Here is a 21,871-nt window from a genome sequence, read left to right on the forward strand (position 1 = left end):
TGTTATTTATATTTATATTATACTTATATTAATTATAATTATATTCTGTTATATTATTTCTGTCATTATTTAAAAAGGCCTCCTAATCCATTCTCTCTTTCCATGCCTTCAGGAACTCCTAAGACCCATATGTGGGTCATTTGCTAGTATCCTGTAAGTCTCCAACACTGTTTTTCAGTTTTCTAATTTTTTCTTCTTTCCTTTTGTTTTTTGTTTTTGTTTTGTGGTCTGACCGAAACATTTCTGAAGATTTCTCTTCTAACTCAGATATTTATTCTGCTTCACTGAGTCTATTAAAGCTTTACACTACTTTTTTTAAAATTTGTTCTATTGAATTCTTCATTTCTAGTATTTCATTTTGATTTCTTTTTTTTTTTTTTTTTTTTTTTGACAGAGTGGATAGTGAGAGAGAAACAGAGAGAAAGGTCTTCCTTTGCCGTTGGTTCACCCTCCAATGGCCGCCACAGCCGGTGTGCTGCGGCCAGCGCACTGCGCTGATCTGATGGCACGAGCCAGGTGCTTATCCTGGTCTCCCATGGGGTGCAGGGGATTTTGATTTCTTTTTTAACCCAATTTCATGGGAGAAATTTTCTTGCATGTCATGTACGGATTTCATTAGTTCATGGATTTGTTTCTGATTACTTCTAAGTAACCCTACAATCAAAGGTGGCAGCTTCACAGTTTACTTCACAACTCTGGTCCCCGTATTTTGTTTTTTAATCAGTTTTGTGCTATTTTAGAGAAATTTCAGGGTTTTATATATAATCATTTTTATCTGTCTTTTCCTTTGAGGAATCTTGCATTTCAATCACTAGAAAAATATTACTTCTCTGTATATGGAGAAGCTGACTGCTTGACAGCGTGTCACCTCATGGCCCTGAGAACTGTGGGAAGTGGCTTCACTACACCCAGCTTACAGATGAGGGAATGGAGACGAGGGAGGGGCAGGTCACGTGATGATTGATCGCCGAAGCCAGGACTGGACGGCAGATGTGTCTGACTTCATAGGCTCTGGACCACTTTGTAGAATCCTTTGCTCTTCCAAATTCACAATCTTATTTTAACCAAAGACCATTTTTCTTTCTATGAGTTGTGTGCCTGCATGTGTGTCTTTGTGTCTGTGTCCATATATTTTATTACTTTAGCGGTATTCTCTGATTTGATAATGGTGATAAGGAGGTAATTTGCCTTGTTTCTCCCTAAAAAAAAAAAAAAAAAATTGTGAGACAAAGACAGAGGTCCCATTCACTAGTTTACTCCCCAAATGTCCACAACAGCCAGAGCTGGGCCAGACCAAAGCCAGGAGCAGAGAACCCAATCCAGGTTTCCCATGTGGTGGCAGGAACCCAAGTACTTGAGCCATCACCTGCTGCCTCCAAGGGTGTGCATTAGCTAGAAGCTGGGATCGGGAGCAGAGCCAGAAGTCCACCCAGGCACTCGGATATGAGATGTGGGCATGTAAGTACTATGTCAAAGCCTGCCCTCTTTTGTAATGGGGTGGTTTGGTGTTTTGCTCTCAAGGATCATGTGGTGTCTTATTGAATAGGTATGCTATTTTAATATTTGTTATTTTACATTAAAATATATAGTAAAGTATAAAATACAGAATTTTTACATTTGTATTTTTTAAGGAAATATTATTCTCTTCCAAATTTCAAGACTTGTGTTGAATCTTACCAAATATGCTTTGGATATTTGCTGGCAAATGTCATATTTATTATTTCATTTATCACTAAATTTCGATACATAGAAATAATCTTTGTGGTGCTGAAATGAAGCCCATTTGCTAATGACATATTTCCTTTCATATGCACTGCCAAATGCTGCATATTTGTATCTTTTCTAAAGTGCTCTGAGATAGAATCTCAGTAGTTGTGACAGCCTCCCGACATCACATCTTCCTGGTCTCCCATGGGGGTGCAGGGGCCCAAGGACTTGGGCCATCTTCCACTGCTTTCCCATGATCACAGCAGAGAGCTGGATTGGAAGTGGAGCAGCCAGGACTTGAACCGGCACCTATATGGGATGCCAGCACTGCGGGTGGTGGCTTTACCCACTACGCCATGGTGCCAGCCCCTAAAATTTATTTTTTAAAAAAGATTTATATGAAAGAGGGAGAGATGAGAGACCTTCCATCCACTACTTTACTCCCAGCTGTCCACAGCAGCTGGTACTCGGTCAGGCAGAAGCCAGGAGCTTCATCCATGTCTCCCACGTTGGTTGTAGGGGCCTAAACACTTGGGCCATCTTCTGTTGCTTTTCCCTGGCCATCAGCAGAGAACTGGATCAGAGCCGGTGTTGTGTAGCAGGTAAAGCTGCTGTCTGTGATGCTGGCATCCCATATGGGCCAGGTTCATGTCCAGCTGCTTCCCATCCACTTTCCTGCTAATGGCCTGGTAAAAGCAGCAGAATATGATTCAAGTGCTTGGGCCCCACACCCATGTGGGAGACCCAGATGAAGCTTCTGGCTTCAGTCTGGCCCAGCCCTGGCCTTTGTGGCCATCTGGAGGAGTAAATCAGCAAGTGGAAGATCTTTTTTCCCCCTCTCTGTAACTATTTGAAATAAATAAATCAGGCAGGTGCTGCGGCTCACTAGGCTAATCCTCCACCTGTGGCGCTGGCACCCCGGGGTTCTAGTCCTGGTTGGGGTGCCGGATTCTGTCCTGGTCATTCCTCTTCCAGTTTAGCTCTCTGCTGTGGCCCAGGAGGGCAGTGGAGGATGGCCCAAGTGCTTGGGCCCTGCACCCCATGGGAGACCAGGAGGAAGTACCTGGTTCCTGGCTTCAGATTGGCGCAGCGGTGATTTGGGGAGTGAAGCAATGGAAGGAAGACCTTTCTCTCTGTCTCTCACTGTCTAACTCTGCCTGTCAAAAAATAAATAGTAAATAAATCTTTAAAAAGAAATAGAGCAGCTGGGACACAAACTTATGCCTGTATGGGACTTTGGCACTGCAGGTGGCAGCTTTACCTGCTCCACCACAATGCAGGCCCTAGCACCAAAATTTTTAAAATAAAATTAACCATGGTGGGAGTTCAGCAAATGCATGCTGTCTGCCTCTTTCAGTTCTGGAGTCTGGGACTGTAGAGCCTTGGACCAGTTGCTTTTTCTGTGGTTGCCTCTGTTTGCTTATCTGTAAAATGGGGATGAGAATGGTACTGACTTCACTGAGATGCTGTGGTGGTGTTATTGATATGGATTTTCATGCAAGCAGCAATCTGACATATATTTGCATTTCTGCTACTGAGGCTATGAAACTAGGTTGCCAGCCCCGAGGACGCTATCCTCTATCACTGTTGCATAGGCCAGTGTTGCATCTGATTGTTCTCTGCAGAGTGCTGACTCCGCCTGTAGGCAGAGAGCCGCGTTAAAGAGCCTGCTCTCCTGCTGCCCCCAGGACTGCAGGCTCTGGAGCTCCTCCCCAAGAGTGGGCTCACATAGTGCTTCTGGGTTTCAGATCCCACAGAGCGATCGAGATCATGGCGAAAGCTTGGCCTCTTAGGAGGCTTGTTGGCTGTGACTTTGGGAAACCAGGAAGATCCTTATCAACATTCTGGGGGCTGAAGCACTTTGGCTCCGTTTCTAAGGCCTGCAGGGCTCTTTCCCCTGCTGTATCTGGTCTGTGCAGCACCCAGTGCTGTTCCCTCTCAGGGACTGTTGTTGGCTCTTCCATCATCTGCCAGAAACTGGCAGACTGTCAGCCTGGGTTGTACGCTGGGGATGTGTTAGGTGAGAAAGACTCCGGGTCGCATCAGGGAGAGGGCCTCATCCCAGCACCCATCACCCGTCATCCTGGCTGCCTCGACGGCCTCCTCACTGGTCCCTCTTACCCAGCTCAACCCACTGCCAGCCCGGCAGCCAGAGGCACCTCTGCCCTGCGACTCTGTTCACTGAGTCTTCAGAGGCTTCATTCTGCTCCTAGGCTGAGCCCTTGCATCCCTCAAGGGGACCTCCAGGGCCCCGTGTGATTCCTCTCCTCACCTGCCAGCGTCGTCCAGGGCCTGCTCTCCCCTACGCAATGTCCCCGCTGCCCTCAGCAACTCGTTCCTGCTGCTGCCCACCCTTGTTGTCTCCTCCCTCCAATGGAGGGCTTGTGCTTTTTGCCTAACGAGCTCCCATCTAAACTCCAGCTGTCTGCTCAGATGTCCGTGTTCTTGGGAAGGCCTCTCTGGCTCCTCCTCACCCTTCTCCTGCCTGCAGTCTGCCACCGTGTGACCTGTAATACCTGAGCGTCTCTCTGGTGAATCTGTCCCCCTGGGTAGCAAGCTCTCAGAGGACAGGGATGTGTCAATTTTTATTTATTTTTGAAAGTCAGAATTACATAGAGAAGGAGAGGCAGAGAGGGAGGGAGGGAGCAAGGGAGGGAGGTCTTCCATCCACTGGTTCACTCCCCAATTGGCCGCAACAGCCAGAGCTGCACCAATCCGAAGCCAGGAGCCAGGAGCTTCCCCCGGATCTCCCACGTGGGTGCAGGGGCCCAAGGACTTGGGCCATCTTCCACTGCTTTCCTAGGCCACAGCAGAGAGCTGGATCAGAAGTGGAGCAGCCGGGACTAGAACTGGCGCCCATATGGGATGCCGGCACTGGAGGCGGCGGCTTTACCTGCTATGCCACAGCACCGGCCCCGGACATGTCAATTTTAATTAGCATTCCGCCCCTAGCTCAGAGCCCACTGCCAGGGACATAGTAAACATGCACTAAATATTCAATAACAAGCTCAGCTTCACTGCCAGGAGAGGATACGGAAGCGTAGCGCATCACGATGACACGTGGCAGTATTTTAACAGAACATAATGTTCTAGGAACAGAGAGGAAGAAGCAGCTGGCTTAGTAGGGGCTAGTCAGGGAAGGCTTCCAGGAGCAGCTCTGAGCCAAGGAAGAGAAAGCCATCGGGGCAGGGGGAACAACAGAAGTGAAGGCACTGAGGCATCTCCTGGCACTCGGCACATCTCTGGGACACAAGGCATCTCATGTGAACTGGGTGTGTGCTGTGTGTCCCGGAGAGACAGGCAGCGAGGCTGGAACAGTGGGCTGGGACTGGGCAAGGCGAAGGCTTGGAGGGACCATTTGTGAGTCTGAATTTCATGTAGGACACTCTGGGAAGTCAGAGAGGCCTGCAGGTAAGGAAGTGGTAGGGTCAAATCTGTTTTACAATAATTATCCTGGACAAATTGTGAAAGCTGGCCTGAAACAATAGAGGCTGGGGCCAGGGACACCAGGAAAGAGGGTATAGGCAGAGCCTGGTGAGAGATGATGAGACTAGAGAGGTGGGCAGGTGGAGGTGTGGGGAGGAAAGATTTGAGAGTTATTTGGAGGTCAGGCCCGCAGGACTTGGTAAGGGGCTGGAGTTCATGGCAGATCAGGAAGACCAGCAGGTGTCTGACTGCACGGCCAAGTAGAGGGTGCCCTCTGCCAGGCCGTGTCAAGTGCCCCTGGGAAACAGGTGGGATGCGACAGCTGACCTAGTTTTGCATCCTGGCTCTACTGCTAACGAGCTGAACCCTGGGGGATTTACTTAGCCGAGATTCAGTTTCCCCAGAATATGAGCTCAGCGATAGTTACTTTGCAGGGCTGTTGTGAGGAACAATCTGGAAAGTGTATCTAATGCATAGTTGGTGTCCTGTAAGTGATGGCTTTGAAACAATTTGTATTCGCCTAATCCAGGTGGCAACGTCAAGGAGGTAGCTGGATATCTGGACCTGGGTTTTGAAAGAGGTGTGAGAGGCAGAGAAGTACACTGAGTGGGCCATCTGTCCAGACGCCCCTGGTCTGGACTTGCAGGCTCAGGGCTCGGGTTGGGGAGAGGCCTCCCTGAGAAAGAAGAGAGGAAGACGTGTAATCTAACTGACTTTACATCTAACATGTAGTCTAACCCATAGCTCTGGCTGGAAGGGACCAGCCTGGGGCTCAGAACATCTTCACCCAGAGTCCCAAAAGCCACTTGACCATGACCCTGAGATGGCAAGGTTGAAGTGGCCTCATTGGAATGAACCAGAACAGGCAGCTCTTTTGAAATAACTTTATTCTATTTGCTAACAATGACCCATGCATGGTGAGTATTTAATTTAGTCTAGCAGTTAAGATACTGGTTCCCAAGTACCACCAGGGGTGCTTGGATTCCAAGCCCAGTTTCAGCTCTTGAATACACCTCCTGGGAGGCAGCGTATTTGGGGTCCTGCCACTCTGGCAGGCCTGCATTATATTTCTGGCTCTTAGCTTCATCCTTGCCCAGTCTCAGCCCAGGTGGGCATTTGGGGAGTGAACCAGTGGATGGAAGCACTTTTGTGTGCACGTGCGCATGTGCGCGCTCATTCTCTCTCTCTCTCTCTGCATCTCCAGTTTTTAAAATGGCTTGTATTCATTTTCTAAAAATTCAACTAATAATAAATAATACAAAGAAAGTAAAGATAGCTTAACCAAATACCCTCTGACCCACAAATACAGGAGGGAGAGAGGTCAGATAGAGATTATATGAGATATACTTTTTTGAAACAAGTATTACAATTTAACTGAACTTTGCCGGCGCCGCAGCTCAATAGGCTAATCCTCCACCTAGCGGCACCGGCACACCGGGTTCTAGTCCCGGTCGGGGCGCCGGATTCTGTCCCGGTTGCTCCTCTTCCAGGCCAGCTCTCTGCTGTGGCCCAGGAGTGGCAGTGGAGGATGGCCCAAGTGCTTGGGCCCTGCACCCCATGGGAGACCAGGAGAAGCACCTGGCTCCTGCCATCGGACCGGTGCAGTGCGCCGACCACAGCGCGCCAGCCGTGGCGGCCATTGGAGGGTGAACCAACGTCAAAAGGAAGACCTTTCTCTCTGTCTCTCTCTCTCTCTCACTGTCCATTCTGCCTGTCAAAAAAAAAAAAAAAAATTTAACTGAACTTGAAACAAAGTGAAGTGAAACCACAGGACTTGTGGAACTTCTCCAAAAAAGAGCAATTCGATTGTAAAAGCTTTTAAAATGTAGTACGAAATGCATTAAGAGTTTAGGATCCTGGAGACAGTTTTTTGTTTTTTTGTTTTTGTTTTTTTAGTTTTTTTTTTCTTATTACATGTCTTAAATCTGGATGGTTCTAAACTTTGTACCTGGCATTTGTTTTATTCGGGTGTAGTAGAATGCACAGACTTAGAAATTGTCAGGAAGGGGCTTCCACTCACAGATCTCTAAAAACAGGAGCCATGGCATGGCACACAGGGTCACCTGGGGAAGGACCAGGGCTGAGCAGGAGGTGGAAGGAGGGAGGAAGGAACATGGTCCGGAGCCTGGACTGGGATTCTCATGGGAAGGAAGGGGTGAACCAAGTAGGCACTCTCACTTGGTTCAGGATGGCACAGTTTGAATGCTATGGGAGGGCTCTGGGTTATAGAGGGGGCTCTTGTTGTCTAGTATGTGGCCCTGGGGCCATTTGGGACAAGGGAAATACTGGCTTGGAGTGTGAGAGTTTGATGAAGGTTGAGGATGGTGGCTCTGGATTGGTTCGTTTACCAAAGGAGTGGGATGAGTGGCAGGAGACACGCGGGGAGTCCCAGAGGAAGCTGCCCCTCCCACATCTGTCAAGTGGCCTCATGGACAAACTCCCTGCATTTGGTCAGTCATTATCTTCCTTTTCTCTACTGAGAACATCTGGATGAAGTCTGGAAAATAAACGCTGGGCAGGTTGTCTTTACAACCCTCGTACCAAGGGAACGAGACAGTTTGTTGTTCGTTTTTTTGTACTCCATGTCTTAATGTGGATGGTTCTGAACTTTGTACTTGGAACTGGCTGGTCCCTCGAGGAGCAGTCCTTCCAGGATTTAGGATTTAGGCCCCAAGTGGCAGAACATCAAGAATCCAGGAAGTAAGCATAGCTGGTCGCCCTGCAGGAAAAAGTGAGAGTGCTAGCAACCCTTCCGCAGCCAGACTCAGGCGTCTCCTCTCAACTGGTCGCTGGGCGCGTGCACATGAGCTGGTGCAGCTGCTATGGATGTCCAAAATGGCACCAGGTGGTTGCCGAAGAGAAACATGTCCCCCCTTTCCCTCCAGGTTGGCAGGTACTCTGTCCCCCACAGGGCTCTGCGCTGGACTCACGCCACAGCGGTATCACCAGTGGCTTGGGCTGCTGCAGTCTGGTCTCACCTGTCTCCAAAGCTGGTGCTGAGGCTCTCGGCTGCTGGGTCCTGAGTTGTGCACATGCGCACCCTCCACGTAGATCCCTCTAACTGGCGATTGGCGTGGGCTTTCCTCTGCAGCTTTCTCCCCAACTCTTCCCTGAGATTGTGCTCCCTATACTTTTTTTTTTTTTTTTTTTAACTGTCTCCCCCTAGACTAGAGCAGTAAGCCCCATCCTGTTCTGCCATTTTGGATCCTGCGCTCTACCTGTATTATCTCTCTATCCAGATATATTTTGTGGATTGCTTTTCACTGACTGCTTCCTCTGTTTGTCGGCCCTTCGATGTTTTAACTGTGGATCAAGGATTTGTGTATCTGCTGTTACTGTTGGGTGGGTGAGGGGGAGGGAAGGGGAAGCCGAGAGCGAGCCCTGAGTAGCCTTGCTGACCGAACTTGTTTCTGCTCTTTTTCCCTAACTTTGTTTGTAGTCCAAAGCTTGAGTTTATTGGACCAGACTGGGTATCTGTCTCGTTCCCTCAGTACGAGAGGATTGTAAAGACAACCTGCCCCAGTGTTTGTTCCAGATTTTCTCAGTAGGAAAAAGGAAGATAATGGCTGACCAAATGCAGGGAGTTTGTCCACGAGGCCACTTGACAGACGTGGGAGGGGCAGCTTCCTCCGGGGCTCCCCGCGTGTCTCCTGCCACTCACCCCACTTCTTTCCCGTAAATCCCTCCACATTGTTTGAGGTTATCAGCCCTGATAGCGCCATTGTTCTGCCTCCCCCGCCCCTCTTCCTTGGTAAGAAAGGCAGAATGGCAGCCTGTGCAGTTTCCCCTCGCGTCAGCATGTTGGCGGGTGGGACGGAGAGCATTCTTCTCCAGAGACGTTCTGCGTCTCCTCTGCACACGGCTGGCTCGCCCACTCCATCTGCTTCCTTTCCTGGTCTGTTACCGCTTTTGTCAGAAATCCCCACCCCCGGCTCCCATCTTCTTTCATGCCGATCCTTTGTGGGGAGGAAGAGTTATCAAGGGTGGAAGCTGTACAGTTTACTGCTGGTAATTTCTTTCTACAGCCACTATTTCAAAGACTCTTGCTGCCTTTTCCTGCAGATGAGTGTTGCTGGTGGGTTGTGTGTGTGTGTATGTTATTAATTGGGTTCAGTTCAGGAGAAAGGCTGCCTCTACCAATTCTGGGATGGCTCTTTAGGTAGCTATTTTAGCAAAAGCTAGGAGAACTAATCTTTTGTCTTGGATCAGTGTAGGGTACTTTTCTAGGCAAAAGCCCCTGGCATGACTTTCACTGGGTTATGAGACTTCATCTGTCTTAATTACATGTGTTCCCAGTAGCCCAGCTCTTCCCTGACTCTCTGCTGGGTGTGGTGAGGATACACAAAGGCCGAGCGAGGCCAGAGGCACACAAGCCTTACCATTTGTCCCATGGAGGCATCAGAGAGCAACACGGGCCACGAGAGGTGGCGGGAACCTGAGAGAACATCGTGTCCAGCCTTGCTCCAAAGCAGCACTGCTAACTGCCCCCTCTGACAGATGGCCCTGCAGCCTTTGTTTGGATACCGTGAGCATCAGGGAACTCACGAGCATTATTCTGTCACTGGAAAGCTGAATGCGTTTAAGTGTTTTTCACCTTGAACTGAACTAGGAGTGGATTTCCTCTCCTTTCCACATGGGCTTTCTTGGTGAGCCTCGTCTTCACATGCTTCCCAGCCTTTGCTCCATGTCTGTGGCTGCTACAACGAGGCCTATGGTCCTGATTTCTAGCCTGGCCCAGAAATGACTGAGCAGGTTGGAAAGCTGCTGGGCCAAACCCCAGGGGAACCAGTAAAACAAAGCGGCGCGTGCACACGGAAAGCACTCGCTGTCCAGGATGAGGATACTTGATTTGGCTCAAATAAAAGATAGCTGAGGTTTTCACTGAACTGTAAGTGTACTTGGGCCCGCGGTAAGGCACGGCGAGTCTGCTGTATGAATAACGAATGTCCGTGCCGGAGACACTTGCCAAGGCCATCCGATGCTGGAAGTTTGTTTAGGCCACATCTGGGTCTGTGGGATAGCAACAAACCACTTGTGCCGCTGTGGGATGGTGTCTAAGAGACCATGACAAACAGCTAGGGCCTGGAGAAGGTAGGCTTCAGAAAGGCAAAAGGACGGTCTTCAAACAGGAGAGAGACTTTGGGAAAGGAATACAGATACTCCTCAACTCAAGATTGTTAGGTCCTGATAAACTCATAGCTGAGTAAACAATGTCATCAACAGAACATGCATTTATTACACCTGTCCTACCAGACATCCTAGCTCAGCAGCACATTATGGTGTGAGGATCAGTTCATTCCCCCTGTGTTTGTAGGAGTAACGGGGGGCAGTGGTCCACTGCCACTAGCCAGCATCAGGAGAGTATCATCACATATTGCAAGCCTGGGAAAATGTCAAAATTCAAAGTATGATTTCTACTGAATGTGTATTGCTTCCACGCCATTGTAAAGTTGAAAAATCTTAAACCCTTGTTAAGCCAGGGACCATCTGAACTTGGTTTTTTCTTTCTGCTGTCAGGGCACAGAATGGGCATGGCTTTGGGGAGTTACAAAAGGCTGTTTAGCAGCTCTGTCGACTAGAAGGCATCTCTGTTTCCAGGATCTGTAAAAAACCGGATGAACTTAGCTTCATCCTGGAAAATCCCTGGTTCTGTTCCTGTCTGTGGGAGTATGGGAGCAGATGCTGATTTCTAGGTAGGACACAGAAGATAGAATGTTTTAATTAATTTGAGGAAGAATACTTTCAGACCTCCTGAGAATCCTGCCAACGAGAAGGGTTTTCCCAAAGCCTGTAGCCAGAAGCCAGCACCTAACCCCAGACACGAGATCCTGCTGGATCCTGGCGGCAGCTGTGGGAAGAGCGCAGAATTCGGAGTAGGTAGACCTGCTTTGCAGCTTGGCTGTGCCATTTGCTAGGTCTGTCATCTCGAGCAGTTTACTTAATCTTGCTGGGCCTGCATTCCTCACCTGTAAAATGAGATGGCTAATTTCCAGCTCATTCATTATTGTGAGGCTTAAGTAGGATGACAGTTAAAAGGCCCCTGGCATGAAACTGGATGATTATAAATGTTAAATTTTGGGGCCGGTGCCATAGCGCAGTAGGTTAATCTTCCACCTGTGGTGCCAGCATCCCATATGGGCGCCGGTTCAAGACCCAGCTGCTCCTCTTCCAATCCAGCTCCCTGCTATAGCTTGGGAAAGCAGTGGAGGACGACCTGGGTGCTTGAGCCCCAGCACCTGCATGGGAGACTGGGAGGAAGCTCCTGGCTTTGGATGGGCAAACCTCTAGCTGTTGCAACCATTTGGGGAGTGAATCAACGGAGGGAAGACCTTTCTCTCTGTCTCTCCCTCTCACTGTCTGTAACTTTACCTCTCAAATAAAATATTTTTTGAAAAAGTTAAATTTCTTCCTGTCCCCTGAGGCTAGTTGCCAATAGTACTATTAATTTCCAACATACCTTTTATAAAAAGTCAATACTTTTTCCCCCCTCTAGGGCCCCCTTCCGAGCTCTCCCCAGCTAGTGAGGAGGAAGAGACAAAGAGTGGCCTGGATGTGATGCCCAATATTTCTGACGTGCTGCTGCGCAAACTGCGGGTCCACAAGTCTCTCCCTGGAAGGTAAAATCACAGTGTGGTGTGGAAGACCTTGTGCTGGGTGGCCCCCGTGTCAAATTCTAGGTAAGACACACAGGAGTACCAGTCTTGATTTTTGACCCTAGAAGGGTCCAAGTCCAGTGATCCATGCAGAGGTAATACATCTAAAACCAAAAGATTAGCAAAGGGCCAAGCCTGGTGCCTCCCACTCAAACAGCAGGTGGTCACAGCATGTGAGGCACGAGGGTCACCAGAGGCTCGTGGCAGCAGAGGGTGGTGGGCAGAAGTGGGTTTCAATCCCATTATACCTCTTACCTGCAAGTGGGAGACTCTACATCTCATAGCTGTATAGAGATGTGAGACATTCGGAACCACATGAAGGATTGCTTAGAAAACCCACCAGACTGCTTCGATTCCTGGGGAGAAAGTGTGTTTGCTTTCCGAGCCTTAGCTCCAGCATCTATACGAGAGGGGTCCTAGGTGCACTGTTATAAGAAGATGCAATGGTGGCAAGATGAGATCATCGTATAAGCAGGACTTGGGAGTGTGTTCACGTATAACAGGCCCTTGATAACTGGGTTGAGAAGTGAAAGATTTGGAGTATAAAGGAGAGAAGAGAGGGTTTGGGTGGGTGCCAGCAGGTGAGACCTCAGCCAGGCCCAGCAACCTGGAGACCTGTTGATGAGAGGAGTTATGAGAAGGAGCAACCTGGCAAAGCAGAGTTCCCAGGTCTTGGTGGTAGATTTTAAAAGAGAACAAGCTTATCCCAGTAACCATCTAAAATATAGAATCATCAGGGCAGTTCTCAGAGGGCGTGGCGACTAGATGCTAATTCACAGGAGATAAGTGCTAGAAATAAGTCCGAAGCAGGCTGAATCCACAGCTGGGGATGGTGCAGGGTGAGCCAGCTCACCTCACGGAAGGCAGAGAAGGGCATCAGAGGCGGGAAGTCAGGGCCGGGCACTCCCAGTATGTGGTGCAGGTCACAGGGCATGTTTACATACTGTGTTTGTGACAACCCAGCGAGACAGAAAAGGAAGAGTTTCGCTGTGTTTGTCTTTAGCAAGGGAACAGAGGGGCAAAGGTACCTGCTAGCAAGTGACAAAGTAGAAACTGAACTCGGAGCGGGCTGGTTCCGGAGCACCTGCACCAGGGCTCTGTCACACACATCACCATCGTCAGGGCTCTTCAGTCTGCAAGGGGCAGCGTGGAGGACAGCTGGGTTCCTTGTCCTCAGTTAAGCTGAAAATAATAGTATGACTATCATATGCCCTCAAGCTTCCTCCAGAGCAGTGCCATGTTCCTTGAGTAAGTTAATAGTGACCAACTACCGACCTGTATGACTCTGCATGGTCAATGAATATACAACTTCTGAAGCACATGTTACCAGCTCTCAGGCATTGCTTCAGCTACCAAATTGTCCTGTCCCCACTATCAGACCTGCCACCTACTCCTGGCCTCCTTAGAGGCAGTTTCCAACTTCGGCCGTTAGTTTGACCCGGAGATCTCTAACCCTAGTTTGGGGCTTGGACAACCAAAGGGATACACTTGTCACATGACACTTGCTGTCCAACTAAAGAAGCCAGAGCTTCAGTATCCCTGCCCCCAGCAGAAATATGGACGCTACCATTGAGTTTTTAATATGAAGAAGTTGGTTTCATGTCCTACATGGATTGGGATTTGGACCATAAGCAGATGATTATGAGGTCAGCAAGCTCAACAGGTTCAGGAGACAAAGAAATCCAGAACTCAAATCAGGGACTTGCCTAGTAATTAGTTAATCAGAGAACAAAGAGAACATATGACAGGATGAGGCATCCCAGGGTCAAACACCAACAGGAACAATTGGAGTGGAGAACACACACTGTCCGTTTTCTCATGCAGTTACATTCTGGTGGGGAGATAATAATACTTAAGTGGCCAGAAGAATGATTTGAGATAGTGCTGGGGGACCATGAACTAGAGCACGTATAGAGAACAACTCGAAAGTGGAAGGCTGGGGCAGTAATTAAGCTATGCAAATAACCAATGTCAAGAAGAAGCCATCCATGCAAAGATTCTGCTAAGATTTCTTTTTTGAAAGACTTACATTAGCAGGGAGCCAGATCAGAAGTGGAGCAGCCAGGACTCAAACCATTGCCCATATGGGATGCTGGTGCTGCAGGCAGAGGCTTAACCTTCAGTGCCACAGCGCCAGCCCCTGATTTTGCAGATTTTATCTAGACAAAAATAGCAATTTCAAGAAATGGTGCTGGGAAAACTGGATAGCCATATGTAAAAAGTGAAGCTGGACCCCCCCATTACACATAAAAATGAACTCAAAATCAATCATAAACCTAAATATAAGAGATAACACTATAAAACTCATAGAGCTTCCTACACAGAAGTAAATCTTTCTGACCTTGGGTTAGTACATGGATTTTTGGATCTGACACCAATGACAAAAGCAACAAAGATTTAAAAAAAAAACCCCCAGATGAATAGTACTTCATCAAAATTAAAAGAAAACGTTTGTACTGTAAATAATGGCATCAAGAAAGTAAAAGGCAACCCATAAAATGGGATGAAATCTTTGCGAATCACTTATCTGGGGTGAAAATTATTTGTAGACTATCTAAAAACTGCTAACTCAATAATAAAAACATGAATAAAAAGTTTTCCAAAATGGGAAAAGGATTTTTTAGGTATTCCAAGAAAATATGCAGGGGGCCCTCAGAAGATGCCCTTTCCTCCTGGAGGCCAGGGCTGTGCAGCTTAGTTCAGTGTGCAAGGCACAGCAGCCGGCTGGCACGTCGTGTGGCTTCTTAGCCTGCGTCACCACCCTGAGTCTTCACAGGTTTCTACATTTGAAAAAAAGGGTGGGTGTGCTGTATAGCAGAAGAACAGAAAAACAAGTTTGGTGAATAACCGATGGAGAAATGGAGATGTCACACGCTGTCCAAACAAACCCAGGGGTCGGGGCGGGGGTGGGGGGGCTCAGCGGGTGGTGAGAAAGCACTGGAACAGCTGTGTGCGCTCTGTGTGACAGCTTCCACGGAGGCCCTCAGGAGAGGTGGGGCGGGGCCGGGACAAGAACTGTAAGCATGGACATCTTTGCGGCTGTTTATCCCGTGAGCTGTGCTCTGGAGGGTCACTGGGTCTTACTGCCTCAATCCGACAGGAAGCTCTCACAGTCCCTCGGCAGGGGTGAGGACCCACCCTTGCAGGGGGGCTGACCCTGCCTCTGCTCTCAGGGTCCCTCCGCACCCGTCCAAGGGAGGAAGCCGTGTTTCCTGAGGTGCTCATTGCCAGCAAGCGCTGTTGCCAAGTCCTGTGATGCTGCTTGGGGGGGGCCCCCTCTCCCCAGGCCTCCTCCCTCCCCAGCACAGAAAAGGGCCCCTACATTATTTACATTGTCTAGGCTTCAGACGGGCCAGCTTTCATGACTGCAAAGGCAGAGGCGCAGCCGTGCACAGATTGGGTGTGCACGCTCTAGGAAGGTTGCGGCTGTGGGAATGGCACATGACGAGGAACCTCTCAAACACGACTCTCTGTGGTCAGACGGTCCCGCCGTGGAGAAGGCCTCTGGCCACGCCGTCGCACCTTCTCTTCTCTGGCCCACCAGCACCTGCCACAGCCACTAGGGACAGGAGGGGTGTCTGGCCTTGCAGACATAGTAGCTCCCCCAAATCTTAAATGGCAACTCAGACGTGCAGAGTCTGTAAAGTACTCAGCACAAGCACTTTCCTCTTAATTCCTCACAGCAAACCTGTGAGTTTGTCAAAATGGAAGCCAATTGAATGTGCATATTTTATTCAACAGCCCCTCAGTATCCAAGGGGGATCGGCTCCTGGACCTCATCGCTGCACCACCCCCAGCCCCGCCAGTACCCAAATCCGTAGGTGCTCAGGTTCCTTGTCCTAAGTGGTGTAGTATTTGCTTAGAAGCTACCCTCTTCTTCCTGTAAACCTTAAGTCATCTCTAGGTAACACCTAATACGACACAACTTTTATGTAAGTAGTGCTTCCATGTTGTATAAGGAACAATGAAAAGAAAAATGTTTACACATTCAGTACAAATGCAATTTTTTTCTAAATATTTTTGACCTGTGGTTGGGTAAATGCACAAATACAGAACATGCATATACAGAGTGCTGACTCTATTTGTGTACACACACACACATATATGTATACACATGTATATGCATATATTTCTTGCAGCACTTTGCAGGGTGACACTATTCCCACTTTATAGATGAGCAAATTGGGGCCTAGAGAAATTAAATAACTGGTCCAAAGACCCGGAGATCACAGTGGCACTGCGGGAGGGCCGACCCGGAATCGGGTGTTTTCCACCCACCACCTGGCTGTTGGTGGAGCACACAGAGGTTCCTCTGCATCTTTCCCTTGTCATCAGCTCCTCCTACTCCATGCCTGGGAACATACGGTCTGCTGACTGGTCACAGTCACCTTGTGGTTTATATAACAGGTTGGATAAAGTTCATTTGCACATGTTCTTTTTTTCACAGCGCCCCTCCACTCACTGAAAAGGAAGTTGAGGTAAGTGACTTTGTGAACTTCAGTGCCTGTGCTTGATTGGGTTTATTCAAAACATTCCTCCCTCCGGCCTTGACATTCCCCTCCCCGCCCCAGAGAAAGTGAGAATGGGTGGCTGTGGGATAACACAGACATTTGTGACTAGCCTCACTGAGCTCTGAGCCCCACTCCCACTCCAGTTAATGGAACATTTTCACAAATTTGGCCAGAAGTAAAAAGCTAATTGGAAATCCTATGTCTTTCAAGGATTACGTTGTTTTTTTTTTTTAAAGATTTATTTGAAAGAGTTACACAGAGGAGAGGCAGAGAGAGAGAGAGATCTTCCATCCACTGGTTCACACCCCAACTGGCTGCAACCGCCAGAGCTGTGCCAATCCGAAGAGCCAGGAGCTTCTTCAGGGTCTCCTATGTGGGTGCAAGGGCTCAAGGACTTGGAATTGGACCATCTTCCACTGCTTTCCCAGGCCATAGAGGAGAGCTGGACCAGAAGTGAGGCAGCTGGGACTTGAACCTGTGCCCATATGGAATGCCTGCACTGCAGGCGGCGGCTTTACCTGCTATGCCATAGCACCTGTCTCAAGGATTTTGTTCTTTAAATACATGACATAGATTCACAAGGTCAGCTGGGAGACTACAGAATTATATCAAATTTATTTCAAAATTATTAAAAGATGGGCAGATCCTAAGTTTCAGACGTGGGTCTAAAGGTGGCTGCCTTCTGAGAGTTTCAGCTGCAACAAATGTAGTCAGAGCAGGTGTGTAGCGGGGCAGTTAAGACACTACCTGCATTCTACTTTGTAGTTCCTGGGTTCAAGTCCTGGCTTCTCCATGTCCAATTCTAGCTTCCTGCTAATGTGCACCCTGGGAGGCAGCAGGATGTGGTTCGAGCAGTTGAGTCCCCACTACCCACGTGGGAAACAAAGATTGAGTTCTTAGCTTCTGGCTTCAGCCTGGCCCACTCCTGGCTGTTGTGGCCATTCGGGGAGTGAACCAGTGGATGGAAGATTTCCCTTTCTCTCTGTCTGCCTTTTAAGAGAGAGAAAATACTAGCTGAGCAGGAGGCTGTGCTGTCAGCAATTCACCCATTACTCCCCACGGGCCCTCCATTTCCCAGAACAGGAGGTGAGTGAGCTGAGAGGCATTTGTGTCCCATTCTGGTAAAGGGAGAGATGGACAAAGGGACAGTGTCAGAGGTGAGACAGGGATGCAAACTAAATAAGCAGAGTGACAGACAACAGGACATTTCTACCTCAGAATAGTAACCTTGCACAAGGACATTGAATTTGCAGTTCAGAGAGCACTCAGAGCCAGCTTTTTTTTTTTTTTTTTTAAAGATTTACTTGAAAGAGTTACACACACAGGGGTCTTCCATCCACTGGTTCACTCCCCAGTTGGCCAAAACGGCCACAGCTGTGCCAATCCAAAGCCAGGAACTTCTGGGTCTCCCATGTGGGCACAGGGGCCCAAGGACTTGGGCCATCCTCTATTGCTTTCCCAGCCCATAGCAGAGAGCTGGATCAGGAGAGAAGCAGCCAGGACTTGAACTGGCGCCCATATGGGATGCCGGCACTGCAGGAGGCGGCCACATAAAGCCAGCCTTTCCACTGAGCTTCTGAAAAGCAGGTGGGACAGGAATTCAAACAAAGGAGAAAACTGAGTGATTAAATAACATACCCAATGTCTCAGAACTAGTACTTAGCAAAAACAAGATTTGGACCCAAGTGTTCCAACTAAATCCAAGACTCTATGTCCCACTGCTGTTAAGGGGGAAGCTCCAGTATGGAGAACCGCATTTTGAATATTCATGGGCTTGACTAAGGCCTGGGTGGGACAAAGAATCACCATTATGAGGCTGGGAGCTCAAAGCCTACCTGCTGACATTTGTGAGGATGAACCTTGTTTGACCATCAGATCTCATCCTTTCATGTATACTGACACAGCCAGCACAGCAGACAAAAAATGGGCTTTGGAATCAGACAGTCCAAGGTTAAATCCTGACTCTGCTACTCCCTGTGTCACCTTGAACAGTTAGTGACTCTCTGGGTCTTGGTCTCTTTGCCTGTCCAATACACATAACACTTCCAATCACAAAGGATTGTTGTGGGACTAAATTAGCCACACTTCATGAAACTCATCACAGTCCCGGCATACAGCAGGTGCTCAATTTTGCTGTTGTCATTACTGGGGCAGCTGAAGGGCTTTGGTTCTATCTGGAAATGTCCGCCCTGCATGGGCCTGGTTACATAAACTTCAGGAGTTCAGGCTTCAGTCAGTGAGCCCAGGGTGTTAAATCTGCTACTACTTGACTCGGGGCAGATGAGGGCTGTAAAATTCAAGAGCGGAGCTTCCTTCCTGTGTGGAGTCCATCTGGCTCTTTCTCCTCCCTAGTTTCCTATTTTTCCAGGAAATCCAGGTCTGGTCAGTACTACCTTTAAAAATTCATTCATGCAGCCTGTACTTTGGGCATGGACTGTTTATTCCACAAAACCTATCCTACCACTCGTATCTGGATTTATCCCCTGGCTGCTACTTAAAACTGCTATTGATGTAGAATTTGAAATACTCATGCTAGATGCTGGCTGGAGTTTGCTTTAAGTCCACAGGCTTAAATTGCAAATGGTTTTTTTTTTTAGATATAGTTGTTTTACACAAAATCCCCCCAAATCTCCCATTCACTAAGCCCCAGCATAAATCCACACTGCTTACACAATCAGCTGCATTGGCCCAAGTTTGCCTAAATCCCAAAACAGGATGTTTTCCTGAAATTCAATAGAAAGCAGAGTTGCTGTTTTTTGGTAGAATGTATTTGGTCTTCTGGTCCTGGGAGGGACGTAGGCAGGCCTTAGGTTCTCTTTCACCATTTTTGTGTGATTTACTGTCAAGTGCAAGTCTCACTTGCACTTGGCTGCTTTGGCCACTGGTTCCTGGGGCTGTTGTGTAAGGCACACACATGAGATGCACCTGTAGCCTCGTGCCCTACAGTAACTCCTCCTAGCACCTCTCCCACACTCTTGTTCCCAACAGAACGTGTTTGTACAACTGTCCTTGGCCTTTAGAAATGACAGCTACACCCTGGAAGCCAGAATTAACCAGGCTGAAAGGGAACGCAACCTGACAGAGGAGAACACTGAGAAGGAACTGGAAAACTTCAAAGCTTCCATTACGGTAAGTGTGGAGCCTGATTTTGAGGACCCCTTGGAGGAGGGGCTGGTAGAAAGGCTGTACCAGGTGTCATGCTTCTTTCAGTCACCGAAGAGTCTCCTAAAATTTGGAAGTGGGCCAAGACCCCGAGCTGGACAGAGTTCTCTTTGGATTGCTCAGGGGGGTCAAGGCAGAGATCCTGCAGGCCTGGTTACCCCGAGGCTATGGGCAAGGCAGCCTGGAAGTGACTCCTTCAGGCCAGCCAGGTATACAGCATCCAGGGGGGCTTCTCCAAGCCCCAGCAAGGCTGTGGCCCAGGCCCTGCAGAGGGCTCTCCTCTCAGCCAGGATGTGAGGCCTAGTTCTGGCCTTGCCAGAACCAAGTCCAAGCTCAGCGTGTGTCTTAGTTCAGGGGACAAACTGTTGTAGATGGGATGCTTTTAAAAACAGCCCTTTTTCTCTCTCAGTTCTGGAGGCTGGAAGTCCAGCATCAGAATGCCAGGATGGTCAGGGCCTCATAAAGGCCATCTTTGGGGTTTCCAATAGGCAGCTTCTTTTTATACTCTTATGTAGCAGAGAGCGAGCTCTCTGGGGTCCCCGTCCTGCTCACAGGGGGCTTCACCCTCATGACCTGCTCACTTGGCAAAGGCCTCACCTCCCAAGGCCAGCGCATTGCACAGTTAGCATTTCAGCATATGCACTGGGGCAGGGGCGGGGACCCATACCTCAATCCTTAGCCTGACGTGAGGACCCCAGGTGACACTGCTTCTCCTCTCTCAGTCTTCGGCGTCGCTGTGGCACCACTGCGAGCACCGGGAGACCTACCAGAAGCTGCTGGAAGACATCGCCGTCCTGCACCGCCTGGCTGCCCGCCTCTCCAGCCGGGCTGAGGCGGTGGGGGCCGTCCGCCAGGTGAGCCTCGCCAACTGGCCCCACTCCGCCTCCAGGAGCGAGCGTGGTGACTTCCTCTGGGCCAGGCTCCCGGCCTGGGGTATGTGTTCAGAGTGCTTTTGGTGAACCACGGACCTGTCAAGGTGTTTCCCAAGGAAAGGAGTTTGGGAAATACTGGGTACAGCTTCCTTCCTTGGAGATTTCTAATCTGTACTGGATTGGAGAAGTCCTGTGGTGAAGACGCCTCTTCAACTTTACTCACATCTGAGCGGTGCTCCAAGAGTCTATGGAAAGCGTGTTCACTCTGTGGGAACACTCTGCATGGATTTCAAAATGTCTTACATCAAAATTCATTTTTAATTCCATTTTCCATGAACTTTTTAAAGTCCCCTATTTCCCAAGTGTTTGAAGAAGTGTCCCCTTTGTTTCCACAGAATACCTATCCAACTCAGGTGGAGCTAGTTTTGGCAAAATATGCTTTAGGGAAAACTGCTGTGTCACTGCATGCTCCCAGCAACTCTCTAACCAGCCGTTTCCCCCAGAGGAAGCTAGCGTGAGTCTCAGGTAACAGCGTGAGTCACGCCCAGATTCCAATCCTGCAGCACACAGAGCTCCACTCGGGCCCACCCGACATGGGCTGCGTGACCTTGGGCTGGGTCCTGAGCTCTGCACACTTCAGCTTTGTGTGCTACGAGGAGGATGACAGGATGACAAGGCTGTCTGCTCTGTGGCTGCTGTGACACCTGCGAAGCGCTGGCTGGTTCCTGATGCTATGCTGTGGGCCGTGTCCTGGACTTGGGAGGACAAGCCACAGGGCTGTCCCACCCTGGTGTCCCTCTGCGAGAAAGGCAGCTGACTCAGCAGCGTGGACCAGCTGGGAGCAGCACCCAGGGAGGACTCTGGGGAAGGGAAGTTCCTGGACGGGTCCCCACTGTGACCAGGCAGCGCGTCATCGCCCTCAGCGTGTGCAGCCGCCCAGATGTGCTCCTCGCGTCATCCCCACAGCTCCCCAGCTCTGGCTGCTGGGTCCCAGCCCCTGCTTCCTCTCTGCCCCACCTGGACAGTCGGGCCGCCTCCGGTCCTTCCCTGTTGCTCTTATTGCCGCCAGTCTCACTTCCTCAGTCCCATCTCCTCTCGTGTCCTAACCGAGCCATTCCCTTCCTTTCGGACATTGAGTGACTTCCCCTTTCCTTCGGAACAAGTGTAGATGCTCTTGTCTGACAGCCAAGGTCCTTCACAAACCAGTCCGAACTCACCTTTTCTTCCTACAACTAAACCAACTGCCTGCCGATTCCTAGGCCAGTCAAATGGCCTGCAGCCTCGGTCTATGCCTTTGTCCCTGCGCTGTCTGTAATAACACCCCTTCAGTCTCCAGAGGATAAATCCTCACCTCCATACAAACCCTCTGACTTTCTGCCCTCTGGACTCCCCCTGAGTTCCCTGGCCTGAAGACTTTCTCCTTCCCGCCGACGTCCACATGCCCAGATGTTGCCTACACCCCGTGTCCACTTTATTCCGTCCCAGAGCCTCCCCTGACCCTCTGCGCAAGCAGCAGCGGCTCCCTTCCTCCTCTCACCAC

At 49.4% G+C, this 21,871-nt stretch overlaps 1 protein-coding gene across 8 annotated transcripts in view; it reads left to right on the forward strand.

Annotated features, from left to right (window-relative positions):
* IRAG1 (inositol 1,4,5-triphosphate receptor associated 1) overlaps positions 1 to 21,871 on the forward strand; it is a 128,414-nt gene that overhangs the window by 81,002 nt on the left and 25,541 nt on the right. For all 8 annotated transcript variants that reach the window (XM_051851398.2, XM_017345354.3, XM_070073302.1 and 5 more), the window contains 4 exons: positions 11,627 to 11,750; positions 16,234 to 16,264; positions 19,286 to 19,426; positions 20,182 to 20,313. In XM_051851398.2, coding sequence (XP_051707358.2) covers positions 11,627 to 11,750; positions 16,234 to 16,264; positions 19,286 to 19,426; positions 20,182 to 20,313 — 428 coding nt within the window. The remainder of the gene's footprint in view (positions 1 to 11,626; positions 11,751 to 16,233; positions 16,265 to 19,285; positions 19,427 to 20,181; positions 20,314 to 21,871) is intronic.

Source organism: Oryctolagus cuniculus, chromosome 1 (assembly GCF_964237555.1).
Source record: "Oryctolagus cuniculus chromosome 1, mOryCun1.1, whole genome shotgun sequence".
Classification (NCBI taxonomy): Eukaryota; Metazoa; Chordata; class Mammalia; order Lagomorpha; family Leporidae; genus Oryctolagus; species Oryctolagus cuniculus.